Source organism: Lycium barbarum, chromosome 5 (genome assembly GCF_019175385.1).
Source record: "Lycium barbarum isolate Lr01 chromosome 5, ASM1917538v2, whole genome shotgun sequence".
Taxonomy (NCBI): Eukaryota; Viridiplantae; Streptophyta; class Magnoliopsida; order Solanales; family Solanaceae; genus Lycium; species Lycium barbarum.
Genome location: NC_083341.1, coordinates 136723821 through 136736561, shown reverse-complemented (window position 1 = coordinate 136736561; position 12741 = coordinate 136723821). Strand labels below are relative to the sequence as shown.

The 12741-nt window shown below is 31.9% G+C and overlaps 2 protein-coding genes across 2 annotated transcripts; both read left to right on the top strand.

The window, feature by feature from the left end:
• Positions 1-6251: 6251 nt before the first annotated feature.
• LOC132641781 (uncharacterized) lies at positions 6252-7015 on the top strand. The gene has a single exon (XM_060358870.1). The coding sequence runs from the start codon at positions 6330-6332 to the stop codon at positions 6828-6830; it is 501 nt and encodes a 166-aa protein (XP_060214853.1). The 5' UTR covers positions 6252-6329; the 3' UTR covers positions 6831-7015.
• A 2154-nt stretch (positions 7016-9169) lies between these two features.
• Positions 9170-12044, top strand: LOC132641779 (zinc finger protein CONSTANS-LIKE 16-like). The gene is made up of 2 exons (XM_060358869.1): positions 9170-10564; positions 11583-12044. Exons 1-2 carry the CDS (start codon positions 9416-9418, stop codon positions 11805-11807), a joined length of 1374 nt encoding a protein of 457 aa, XP_060214852.1. The 5' UTR covers positions 9170-9415; the 3' UTR covers positions 11808-12044.
• Positions 12045-12741: the final 697 nt, after the last annotated feature.

The following is a 12741-nucleotide window of genomic DNA, read 5'->3' as shown; positions in this document are numbered from 1 at the left end:
CAAACCTACAACAAACAATATGTAAGTAATAGCGCACTGAATACTTTCGACAAAGGTATTAATTAGATTTATACCTTCAGCGAGGAGATCGTGGATGATAACCCGCAACTCTTGAACTTGAGTAATAACAGACTTGCCATCTACCATTTTGTAGTCCAGAAACTTGGCAGCGATAAAATTCTTTAATCCAGCTTTTTTTGTTTTATATTTCTTTTCCAACGCATCCCATAGTTCTTTTGATGTTCCCACATTACTATAGACGTTGTAAAGATCATCCTCCAGTCCGCTAAGAATATAATTCTTGCACAGAAAATCTGAGTGCTTCCACGCCTCAGTTACAACAAAACGTTCATTCTCAGGTGTTAATTCCGGCAAAACCGGAACGACCTCCTTAAGAAACTTTTGGAGGCTTAAAGTAGTTAAATATAAGAACATCTTTTGTTGCCATCGTTTGAAATCAATTCCGGTGAATTTTCTAGGCTTCTCTGCCGGAGCCGGTGCTGGTGTAGTACGATTGGAGGACGCAGCATTTCTCATAGAACCAACCACGAGGGCTGGTGTGGCAGTAGCAGTAGCATTCAAATTTGGAGTCATGTCTCCCATTTCTGTCGCAAACGAAACAACAGAAAAATTTAATAAACGGTGAAGTTTTTAAATCTTCGAACCGAATCAGTTTTGACAGCAACAAATATAATACACAACGGTGAAGATTTTATTTCTTCAAACCGAATCAAGTTTACACAAACAGATTTAAAAATACTTGAAACAGAATGCAGTAAATTGTATGTTGTATACTTGATGAAGTTTTTATATCTTCAATTCAAGTACCCAAATGAGTAGAAAGTTATGAAAACTTTAAACTCAACCGGAGTAGAAAATCCAAAGATTTTAGTCTCCAAACAACATACAAGTTCGTTACACCCAAACAACAAACATACACGTTTCCTTTTTTTTTTTTTTTTTTTTTTTTTTCTGGAAAGCACTGTTTTATGTTAAAGAAAAACACTTTTTTTTTCTTTGCTGATAATGTTCTGTAATCGTTAAACAAGAACAAATGAACACAGAAATTATTATTAAATTCCTTAAACTTGTTAGTATGCCTGTGTTCAAAATCAGAAAACAGAAACCAACAACTGGAAATGGAAAAAAAACCAGAAACTGTAAAAAACGCAAAAAACCAGAAACTGGAAAAATAATGCAGAAAGTAAGAAAATATCCGAGACCACAGAATTCACTGTGTGTCCTTAAGGAATTTAATCCCCTCACTGTACCCGAGGTTATGGATTACTTCCTCCCAGGATAAAATGGATATACCTGTCGCAGGAGTGGTGGTACGTCAAACGCCTACGACTTCGACGAACTCAAATTTGGCGACGAAACACAGTTAGACTCGATAGTTTTATTTCTGGAAAAAAGAATGCAGAATTTGCAATGCAGGAAAAAAATTTCAGTGATCGAAAAATGAGGCATTGCCTCAGTTTATATAACCTCGAAATGCCTGTTCAGAGAAAAAAAAAATAGAACGTTGGGAGTTTTATTTTTCGGCGGAAATACACAAAATAATTTCAGAAAATGAAGATTGAAATTAAATAAATTTGGTCCAAAAAGCTGAAGCCGAATCCGAAGCCGAGCCACGACGACGACGCTAGGGGAGTCTCTCTTCTCAATCCTTTAAGAGCTAGAGGCAGTGCTTTCTAATATAAACACATAACTTTCCCTTTCTACCACCAATGTGGTACAAAGCTCCTTTTCAAAGGAACTTTGCTTTGAACTTCATTTTCCTTTCATTGTCTTTTTCCCTCCATTTCTCATTTACACCAACTTAGCTAGCTTCAATCATTAACTAGCTTTAACATTTTCTAGTATGACTGAGATCGGTTTCAAGTTTGTGTTTCCCAAACATTGGTTTATCTTTTAATCCCGTAATAAATGAAAAAATGCATAAAAGATAAATGTGTATTTTACACGTCGGAAGTCATTCTTTATGGGAGTAATCTTTTTTCGTGAATAAGTCATTTTCTGCTGTGACTCATGATCGGTTTCATGTTTGTTTTTCCCAGCATGGTTCTCTGATAATGCCATACTAGTTGTATACAAAAATAGAAGAAAACAAAACAGTCAATTCACCACCATTCTTTATCCTGCTAGGAAAATTACTAGCTCGATCCTTTCTTGGTTCCCTTGCAAATTTACTATGGTCATTTTATTTCATGTTAACCTCAATAATACGTTACGTTGTTTCTTTTTTATCCTGCATTTATATTGTTTGTCGTATTTCCATTTTGTCAATTTTCAATTTGGTTGTCTTTATGGACTTGCTTCCGTCGAGTTTTTTTTTTTTTCTTTTTAAAGCTAAAACCAACTAGCAGATTGCTGTTGGTATTTTATGCCAAATAAAATCAAAGTATTTACAGAAATCCGTCAAGTTTTAATTTGCGAATCGTGGCGCCTTTTTGTCAGTAGGCATGAAACAAAAAAAATAAGAATTTTAATTTTTATCTACTAATTAATTCTTTTATATGTTTAATGAAATTTGATGAACGTAACTCCAATGATCAATAGCCTCTTTTACAGATAATGCTCAAATTTTTTAAGTGTATTCGTAGCTACAATTGTGTTCCAAGTAATCCATTAATTACTCCCTCTGTCCATTTTTACTTGTCTTGTATATTAAAATTAGTAGTCCGTTCTTACTTGTTCAATTTAGAAAATCAAGAGATAATTTACCATTTTGTTCGAATTATACCCTTAGTATTAATAAGCCAGATTTTCCAATTCCTTTTTCCAACACTTCGGAATTATGAAAAAAAAATCCAATTCCCTTTTCCAACACTTTGTTAAGATGAAAAGATATGAAAATTTTGGCTCCAGAACTATTTTTTTGGGGGGAATACGTGAATTGTTGGAACTCAATATTCAATTAGTTGGCTGCACAATTTTTCTGGTAAGCTTTAATTGATTTCAATCATTAGGTTACTTAACAATAATTAGGGGTGATATATAAAATTATCTTACTATTTTGGCTCCTTAATATGTGTCAAGTCAATATATGACAAGTAAAATTAGACGGAGGAGCGTGGAAAAAGAAAAGGTTTACATTATCAATAAAATTTAAACCAAAAATAAGTTGACAATAACAAGATTTGCGGCTTTATTTTTTCATTTTAACTAAGCGTAGATTTCACCCGCAAGTTTAACTAATATCCAATAATTATGGGAAGAATTTTTGCACTATCATCCCTATCAAATATATGCCTCTTTTTTTTTTTTCTTCCCTTTTGAAATCGTCCTCACGTATATTCTTCGTTCATCATGTGAACTCTTGACCGTATGCGTAAAGCAGTAATTTTATGCCTTTAAAAATATTTTTCTTGTTTATACATTGCAAGAAAGAAGATATATATAAAGAAGTTGAAGAATTAATAGAACAAGTTAAAAAGGTAGAAATAACACCTCAAAAGGAAAAAACCAAAATAATTAGAAAATCACAAAAATGGACCTTTTTCCAATTAGATTAAGAATGAAGGAGAATCAGAAAGGCAAGGACAAGGAAGACCAAGAGTAAGTTTTTCAGACAATAGAATAGGTAATAATTTATTATCAAGAATTTTAAATAGAAGCAGGCCAGAAGAAAATAACCAACAGTTAAGTGAGGTAATAGATGTAGATAGAGATATACAAATTTTCCAACAAAATCAATTAAAACTACTAAATCCAAAAACTTTATACAATATAGGACAGTTCTCAAGTACAACACAATTATATAGATATTATAGAGAAGAACAATTGTCAGCTATAGGAACTAAAGTTACCACTAAAATTTAATAAATCCAGAGGCTGTAAGACAAATAAAAAATACTGGAAGAAGCTTAATGCATATGGGATTAATAGTAATAGGATTAAAAGGATTAACTAGAAAGAATCTCGAAACTAAAGTCCTAATAGTAATTTATGATGATAGATGGTCAGAAATGAAAAAGTCAATAATAGGAATAACCGAAGTAGATATGACAAATAATGGAGGAATTTTTTATATTAGCCTAGACTTTACGATGAATTTGACAGAATTTGGAAAACATATTAAAATAGGAATACAGACCAAAGGATACGAAGAAATGTGTAATGGTAACAATTTATTAATGTGTGTAGGATTCCTAGGAAAAATGACCAATAGTAGTAACACAAAATTTAAAATTAAGGTAGAAAATGTAGTAGAAGTAATGGGAAACAGAGGAATAAAACTAATAAAACCCATAAAAATAAATCCTGAAGAATATGAGGGGTTAGAATGAAATTTAGAAGATTTTAATCGAAAAAAGATTCTACAACCAGAATCTCACCTAATGTACGTATATTAATTCTGGGGGAGAGACATCTATACGATTTACTAATTATAATTACACACCACATAGAGACATAGAAGAAGAAAGTATGTTAGATGAACATGAAACTACTGAGTCAAATTTAATGAATATAGAACTAATACAAGAAGATTTTGAAGTAGATATTGCTATAGAAAAAGCAAAAGAACTCCATAAAGAAGATAAAAATAAAACTTTTAAATGTAAAGGATGTAAGTTAGAACATCTAACACTAGAAAAAGCTATAAGCCATTTTAAAATATGTGAATTTAGAATTGATATATATATATATATATAAAAGTTTGTTGATTTGAACCAGTGTGTGTTTGTAAGTACAGAAGGAAATAAGATCAATCGAGAACGTAAAACACAATTTCCCCAAGATCTATTTATCTGTTTCACTAGTTAAATAGTGTAACCACACGTATATAAACGTGAATTACACTGTGAAAGTCACAATCTATATATGATCGTACTTGTTCAATAAACTTTTTCGAAATAAAGAGTTTGTTTTTGTTCAGTTATTTTTCAGAAGAAAAGACCATCCCATTAAAAGGATCAGAAGGGAATGATTATTTAAACAACACATTTCTTGCTTAAATGGCAGTATGGCACCCAGTGGCGGATCCAAGATTTTCATTCAGGGTGTTCGGAAAAAAAAGAAGCTAAATATACACTGTAATTTTTTGCTGAGGGTGTTCAAAAGTTAATATATGCACATAAATACAGAAAATTTACCTTATATATACACTGTAATTTTTTGTCGAGAGTGTTCGGGTGAACACCCTCACTTACACGTAGATCCGCCCCTGATGGCACCTATGAACGTCATAAGTGCTAAATGCACAGTGCAGAGACGGATCCAGAATTTAAACTTTAGGGATTCAGCCTTTTAAGGCCCCGTTTGTCCATAGATATAAAAAAAAAATCACTTTTTTTTTTGGAATTTTGGAGTTGGAGTTGTGTTTGGCCATAGTTTTTGAAATTGTAGTTTTTTGTGAAATGTAGTTGTAAAACAGTGAATTTTTTTTGAAAAACATGTTTTTTGAGTTTTTGGTACTCCGGAATACAACTTCAAGTTGTATTCGGAATTTTCATAGCCAAACGCTGATTTCGGAAAAAAGTGAAAAAAAATTCGAAATAAAGTGAATAATTTTTATGGCCAAACGGGGGCTAAGATTCTCAATTGAACCCATTGTATTTTAAAAGTTATGAGTTCATATCTACATTACAATTTTAATAAATTTTAATAAATTTTTATACATAAATTTATGCTTCGCGTTGAAAGTTAAGGGTTCAGTTGAACCCCACCTTTAAGGCTACATACGCCCCTGCCAAGTGCCAAATTGATAAATAAATGACGTGTTATATACTTCAATTAAATTAATACATAATTTTCCTACATCAAATTACTTAATCATGATAAGTTAAGCTGAATATAAACATGCATTGTGGGGTAAGTATTTACCCCTATTACCAATTGGTTCTCCCTTCAATTATTTTCTTTAAATATATTTATTAACAACGATTAATAAACTTATTTGTTTTCTGCCTACTTGAAGTTGACAAATGCATTCAAAAGTGAGAAGCAACATCTATGTATTAAAAGTAACTTAGATCAATTATCAATTGTTTCTTTTTCTTATCTAAATTATCACTATTACTCAATGAGGCTTGTTTTAGTATATAAATGGTGATAGTGGAGGTAAGAAAATGAAACAACTGACAATTGAAGTGTGAAACTCTAGAAAAATATGATAGTTTTGTATTCTTGAGTTTTGACCATTTATTCTTAGTATAAATGTATAATGCCCAAAAAATATTTTAAGTGAAATGAAGATAAAAGTTACTGCGGGCAGGGGCCCCAAGGAAAGAGAAGATAGGATAGGAAATGTGTGGAGGAGATAGGGGAAAGGAAATTAAAAGTGAAGAAATTCATTAGCCTGCAAAAATTTTGGATGAGAGACAATGGCTACTGCTCCATCCATATCTCTCTCCTTCCTAGTAATTAACCCAAAATCACCTCTTTTTACCCCCAAAAATCCATCAATTTCAAAATTTTCTTCCCTTAAAAAGTCTCACCCTCACATAATTCACAGCCCACATCTACCAACTTCATCAAAAATCATCCGAAATCAGAGAATTTCTGCTCTTCCGGAGAATTTTTTGCTGTCCGAAGTGAATCTTGATGAAACTACTGATCAAATTGTTTCATCCACCAATGATAATGGAGTGTCTACCATCATACAAACGCTATTGTTCATTGCTTTCGTTGGTTTATCTGTTTTAACCATAGGGGTAATCTACATTGCCGTTACGGATTTCTTGCAGAAAAGAGACAAGGAGAAATTTGAAAAAGAAGAAGCGGCTAAGAAAAAGAAGAGCGGTCGTAAGGGGAAAATTGTTGCAAGAGCTAGAGGCGGACCTAGAGGGTTCGGACAAAAGATTGAGGAAGTTGACGATGATTAGGGATGACAACAGAGCGGGACAGATGGTTACACTGTTTTTTTTTTTTTTTCCTTTTTTCTTTTTCTTGGATGAGTAGTTTTTCTTTGTTGGCATGTAATTTGTATCATTTTTCACTCATTTACATTTTACACTACTTAGTAACATTTCTGGGTGAAAGAAAGAAAGAAAGAAAGGTTACTGCATTATTTATTGTGTTTACTTTCGTTACTACATAGAGTAAAAACGTACAATGTTTGAGTTGATAATATTCACGTGCATATAGTTTCATCAGAAAAGAGAGTGCAAAGAGAAAGACTTTATAGGTTATGATGTCCAACAATAATACATATCACTTCCTTCAATTCAATTTGCATAGCGGAGTTTAATTGATTAATATAAAAGCGGATTCAACATTTAAAGTTTAAGGATTTCTATATCTACCTCAAATCAATATACTAATAATATACTGAATGATGGCAATGGAGCGGGACGAGATAGTTTGTGACTTTAGTTTGAGTAGTTTTTCTTTGTTAACTTGTAATTTGTACCATTTTCACTCATTTACATTTTACATTACATGGTGAAAGAAAAAGAAAGAAAAGTTACTGTGTTTACTTTCGATTCCTACACACAGAGTACATGTACAGTACAAGCTTTAAGTTGATAATATTCACGTGCATTTTCTATTATTTCATCAGACTTCATATGTAATAATTTCGAATAATGAAGATATAGTACTTCATTCATTTTAATTTATGTAGTAGAGTTTGATTGAACACATAATTTTAAATTAAAAAAATATTGAAATTTAATCTAAAACAAATTTAAATATTTTACGTGACTATAAATCATTTCATTAAGAATAAAATAAAAAGTAAAATTAAATTATTTTTACTATAAATATCTTTTTTACAGTATCAATATTTTTTGATTGGTTATAATAAGTTAGTAGTAGCTCTTTTTAACTTGTAATGATATGCTATATTGCTATTTAGTTGATTTTCTATGTGACAGAATCAAAGTTGTACTATAAACAATTACCTTTGGTTGTAAATCACCTTAACATAATACTCTCGTATAAAGAATTACTCATCGGATTACTCATCGGATGCACAAAAATTAAACTCATAATATATATGTACATGCAATCTAACTCATATAACTGTTGAAACTACACACATCATCGAAAGGCACTTATGTACTTGTTATGATTTATATACACTTGAAATTTTTTTGACAAAATGTGTCCCCAAAATAACAATAATGGTTTTATCACTTCCTCTTTTGGGTTTATAGACCAAGGTTGGAGTAGGCAAAAAGTAGAAGGGGCCCGCAACAGAAAGAGTTTTTGATTCCATATTATACTCAGTCAAACATTTTTTCAAAAAGCTAGTATTACTACATGAAAAGTCTTTATAAAATAATTTTTACCTAATTGAAACTAGATAAAAAAAAAAAAACTACAATATCTTCTTCTTCTTTTTCCTAAAAGTTATTTTAAAACAAGGAAAATTACAGTACAAGAAACGATTATTCGGCTTCTCAAAAATTAGTCAATAGAGTCATATAAAGTGGAACAAAATGAGTAACTCCTTTTGGTTGTGTTTTGTAAATTTCAAAATTCATTTAGCTATGAAAATTTATATAATTCACAGTACTTCCCCTAATCGCTAAAGTATGTAATATTATTAAAAAAAAAACTGAAAATATGAAATATGAAAACAAAAATATCTAGTTACCTTCTTCTCAAAAAATACATTCCTATTAATTGTCGGCACTTGTACCTTCAAATATCATCATCAATCTAAGAGAGCGTATCACTCAAAGCATACAATCAGACAATCACCAAGTCTCGGGATGGGATGGATAATTTCCTTTCACCCTAAATAAGAAGTTGGGTCTTATATTCAAGCCATAAAAAATATAAAGTTTTTACCAAGGAAGTATTTCTCCTTTAAATGAGTCTTATACGCCGTGAATTTAAATTAGTTGAGCCGATAAATTTTAAATACCAGATATTTTGTAAAAGAAAATATTCAAAGCAAGACAATCTAACAAAAGTGTCTCCTTCAAATTCTTGAGTGCATAGGCATGGACACTAGGATAGAGAAATTGGATCAAATTTTCAGACTAATTCTCATCCTCAACAGAAATGGGACCCTTGAAATCCCTTAGATTACAACTTCATCCAATCAGAAACAAGAATCACGGATGAACTTTACCAACTTAGCCAATTAAAATACGGATAAGGCCTTATTGTGGTCCCAAAAGTACAGCTTCCAATTCCCTGTAGAAAACTCCCAAAAAAAAAAAAAAACTCAAAAGTATGTCCCCAAAAAAATTATATAAAAAAGAACTTTAATTTGCTGTAAAAGTGCATTTCGTGGGTTCCTCATATAATTGCACTTTTTGCACAGCCTTTTTGAGTTCCTCTAGAGCTTTTTATAACAAGCATACATAAAGATCTAACTCAACATATCTCCCCTTAGTTTTTCCTCTTCCACCTACTCTTCAAAAGAACCAAAATTTCAAAGACTAGAAAATACATCCAACTTTATTGATATTTCTAGTTATATATTTTTGTATCTCAAAACATAGATTTATCTATGGTTTCGGAGAAAAAATTGGCAAGTGCAATGGGTGGAAAAACAGCAAGAGCATGTGACAATTGTATTAGAAAAAGGGCACGTTGGTATTGTCCTGCCGATGATGCATTTTTATGTCAAAATTGTGATGCTTCTGTTCATTCTGCTAACCCTTTGGCTCGTAGGCACGAAAGGGTTCGTCTTAAAACATCAGGACTAAAAGAACCTTCATCAGATGACACCTTTCCCGACTTGGAAAGTCCAGTGTCAGTGTCAGTCCCATCATGGCATCGTGGGTTTAAACGAAAGGCGCGAACTCCTAGGAATGGGAGAAAGTTCAGTAAATCCTCGGGGGACGAAGAAGTTATTCTCAAGAACCCTATTCATCTCGTCCCCGAGATATTAACCGATGAGAATTCACTTGATGAGAACGAAGAAGAGCAACTTTTATATCGAGTGCCCATATTCGATCCCTTCGTGGTTGAGCTTTGCAGCTCGGCCACCAGAAATCATGAGATGGTGGAGAATAACATGATTGCAGCAGCAGCAGAGGCGGATTCAGAATTTAAACTTGAATCTAAGGAGACGACGTTGCAGCATGATATCAGTAAGGTTGATCTGAATAGGTTTCATGGGATGTTACCATCGGAGATGGAGCTAGCGGAATTCGCAGCCGATGTTGAGAGTTTACTAGGGAAAGGACTTGATGAAGAGTCATTTGATATGGAAGGGTTAGGTCTTTTGGGGGTTAGTAATAGTAAGGAGGAAAATTCAATGGAGTGTTCTATGGTTAGTCATGAGAAAGTCAAAATTGAAGATGAAGGAGAAATCGAAGTTTTTACGAAAACAGCTTCTGCTAGTACTCATGATCATCAACTTGATCGTAGTACTCATGATATTGATATTAATGGTGACACCTTTGATTTCAAATTCGATTATGATTCCCCGATGAATATTACCGGAGAAGATGAAGTTGGTGATGAAGTAGTTATGAAGAATATTAATGAGGATAATGGTGTTGCTGGTGATGGAAATAATGATAATACGAAGAAGATTTTATTGAATCTTGATTATGAAGGTGTATTAACAGCATGGGCTAACGAAAGGTCTCCTTGGATTAATGGTGAAAGACCAGAATTGGATTCCAAAGACTGTTGGCCAGACTGCATGGTATGTTTATACGAGTAATTTCTTTATCTCATATTATAAGTTTGCATTAATTGAAATTGATTGCATAAAAAAGTAGTATAATCTATGATTTTTTGATTCCATAATAAGGTCCCATTTCTAGTTACGCTCACATGGAAGCTAAATTAATGTTCAAAGTGAAAGTCAACGTGATTCTTGATTCGTGCAAAATACAATCTTGCATTTTTATCTTTAATGTTTTGTCTGAAAAAAAAAAAAGGCACACATGAACAGAGCTAGAGGCGTAAGTGGATTCATTCGAATCGTCTTTATTGAAAAATTACACTATATATATACATGTATATTAGGTCGAAATAATTATTATGTATAAAGTATATAGTAGATGTAAAATTCCCTTGACTTTATTGTATGCTTTACATATTTATATTTTAAATCGTTTAAGCAAAAAGTCCTGGTACCACCCGTAGACAAACATGCCAACCTTTCTACGTACGAAGATATTTTTGTTGTTGTAGGATATTGGGTATTTGAGCCAAAATATCTTTGATATTCTCTTCATCTCGAGTTGGACTCTGAGATATATTAACATTTTGGAGCAAAGTACTACTTAAAATAAAAAAGTAGAAAAAAATGATTTGCATGCTTTAATTTCTTCTACGTTAGTTTTCGTTGAGTACCAGCAAGAGTTTGTTCTTGTAGTTAGTCGAATATTGATATCACTTTAAACAATATGAAGGAGAAATATTCATGTACTTTGGTTTAGTACGTTAATTATCATTTCACTTCTCCACTTAAATCGTAAAGATCTAGCTAATATATACTAGCGTTGCAAAAAAAATTGTATTATCAGTGTAACTTAACCTATTGTGTTATGTTGGGAACGTGTAACTATAGTCCCACTATGGATAGTTATTTTTAAATTGATCTGATTGTGTGTGTAAAAAGTCTTTTACAATGTTCATGTGTATAAGTTAGAGTCAAATATTAATTAAATATTTTTATATATATATAGTGGCTGATAAAGTGGTTATTTTTGCAGGGAAATTACATGGGAATAATGAATGAAAATGCAACAATAGTGGACAGAGGAAGAGAAGCGAAAGTTTCAAGGTACAGAGAGAAGAGGCGAACGAGGTTGTTTTCGAAGAAAATAAGATACGAGGTTAGAAAATTGAATGCTGAAAAGAGGCCAAGAATGAAAGGAAGGTTCGTTAAAAGGACCAGTTTTGCAACAACAAACCCTAATTACGCTTTGGTTAAATAAATTAGTGCTAGTTTAATTTAATTTTTTTTACCTCCAAGTTTAGGTACTATTTTTACTAGTGTAAATAGTATTTGTAAACTTTGGAGAGCTTTATGTATGTAAATAGTCAATAAATAGCTAATGCTAGCCAATTTTGTCATTTTGAATTAGGACTTTTTGGATGTATTGTACTCTCCAAAGTGTTCTTAATTTTTGACAAAGCAAAAGAATGAAAATTCTAAAAATTGAAGCTGTCTACTTCTTCTCTTACTATAATTTAATATTTCGGTTACTAACTTTTTCATTACCAAGTAAGATCTGTACACCTGAAAATAACAAAAATAGTTCTACTGAGGTTGGACAACACTTTTAATTAACAGTTCCATTCTAGCATAAGATAGGAATTTGCTAGTCCATGTAGTAATCCTGCCTATCATACTGTCTAATCCTTCATTCCTTCTCTCATCTCATGAGAAATTTTGGATGAAGAAAAAGATACTAAAATAATTTCTTCATTATTCATAAAACTCAGTGGAAAATATATAAATCAAGTGATTATCAGCTATCACCAAAGTCTAAACCAATCGCTAACACTTCAATCATACCTAATTACTCTTCAAATAACGATGAAATTATTAGAATTATACTAATTAATATGTTCATTGGCTATTTTAGCAGTAAATTCACAAAGTGGTTTCTAATACTTGTGTACAGAGGCGGATTTATCGTGAATGGGTTGCGAATGTACGTGAACTCAATATTGTGATTCGTCATAACTTATATACTCCAATATATTATGAATATTATTAAATACTATAAATTTTCGATTGTAAACTCAGTTATTCATGTATATTATTAACTTAAGCTTACTGTCGGAACTCGTAAACTCAAAAATCCTGAATCAATATCTACTTGTGCGTGGTGCAATTTTAGACTCTGCGTGATCACTTTGTGC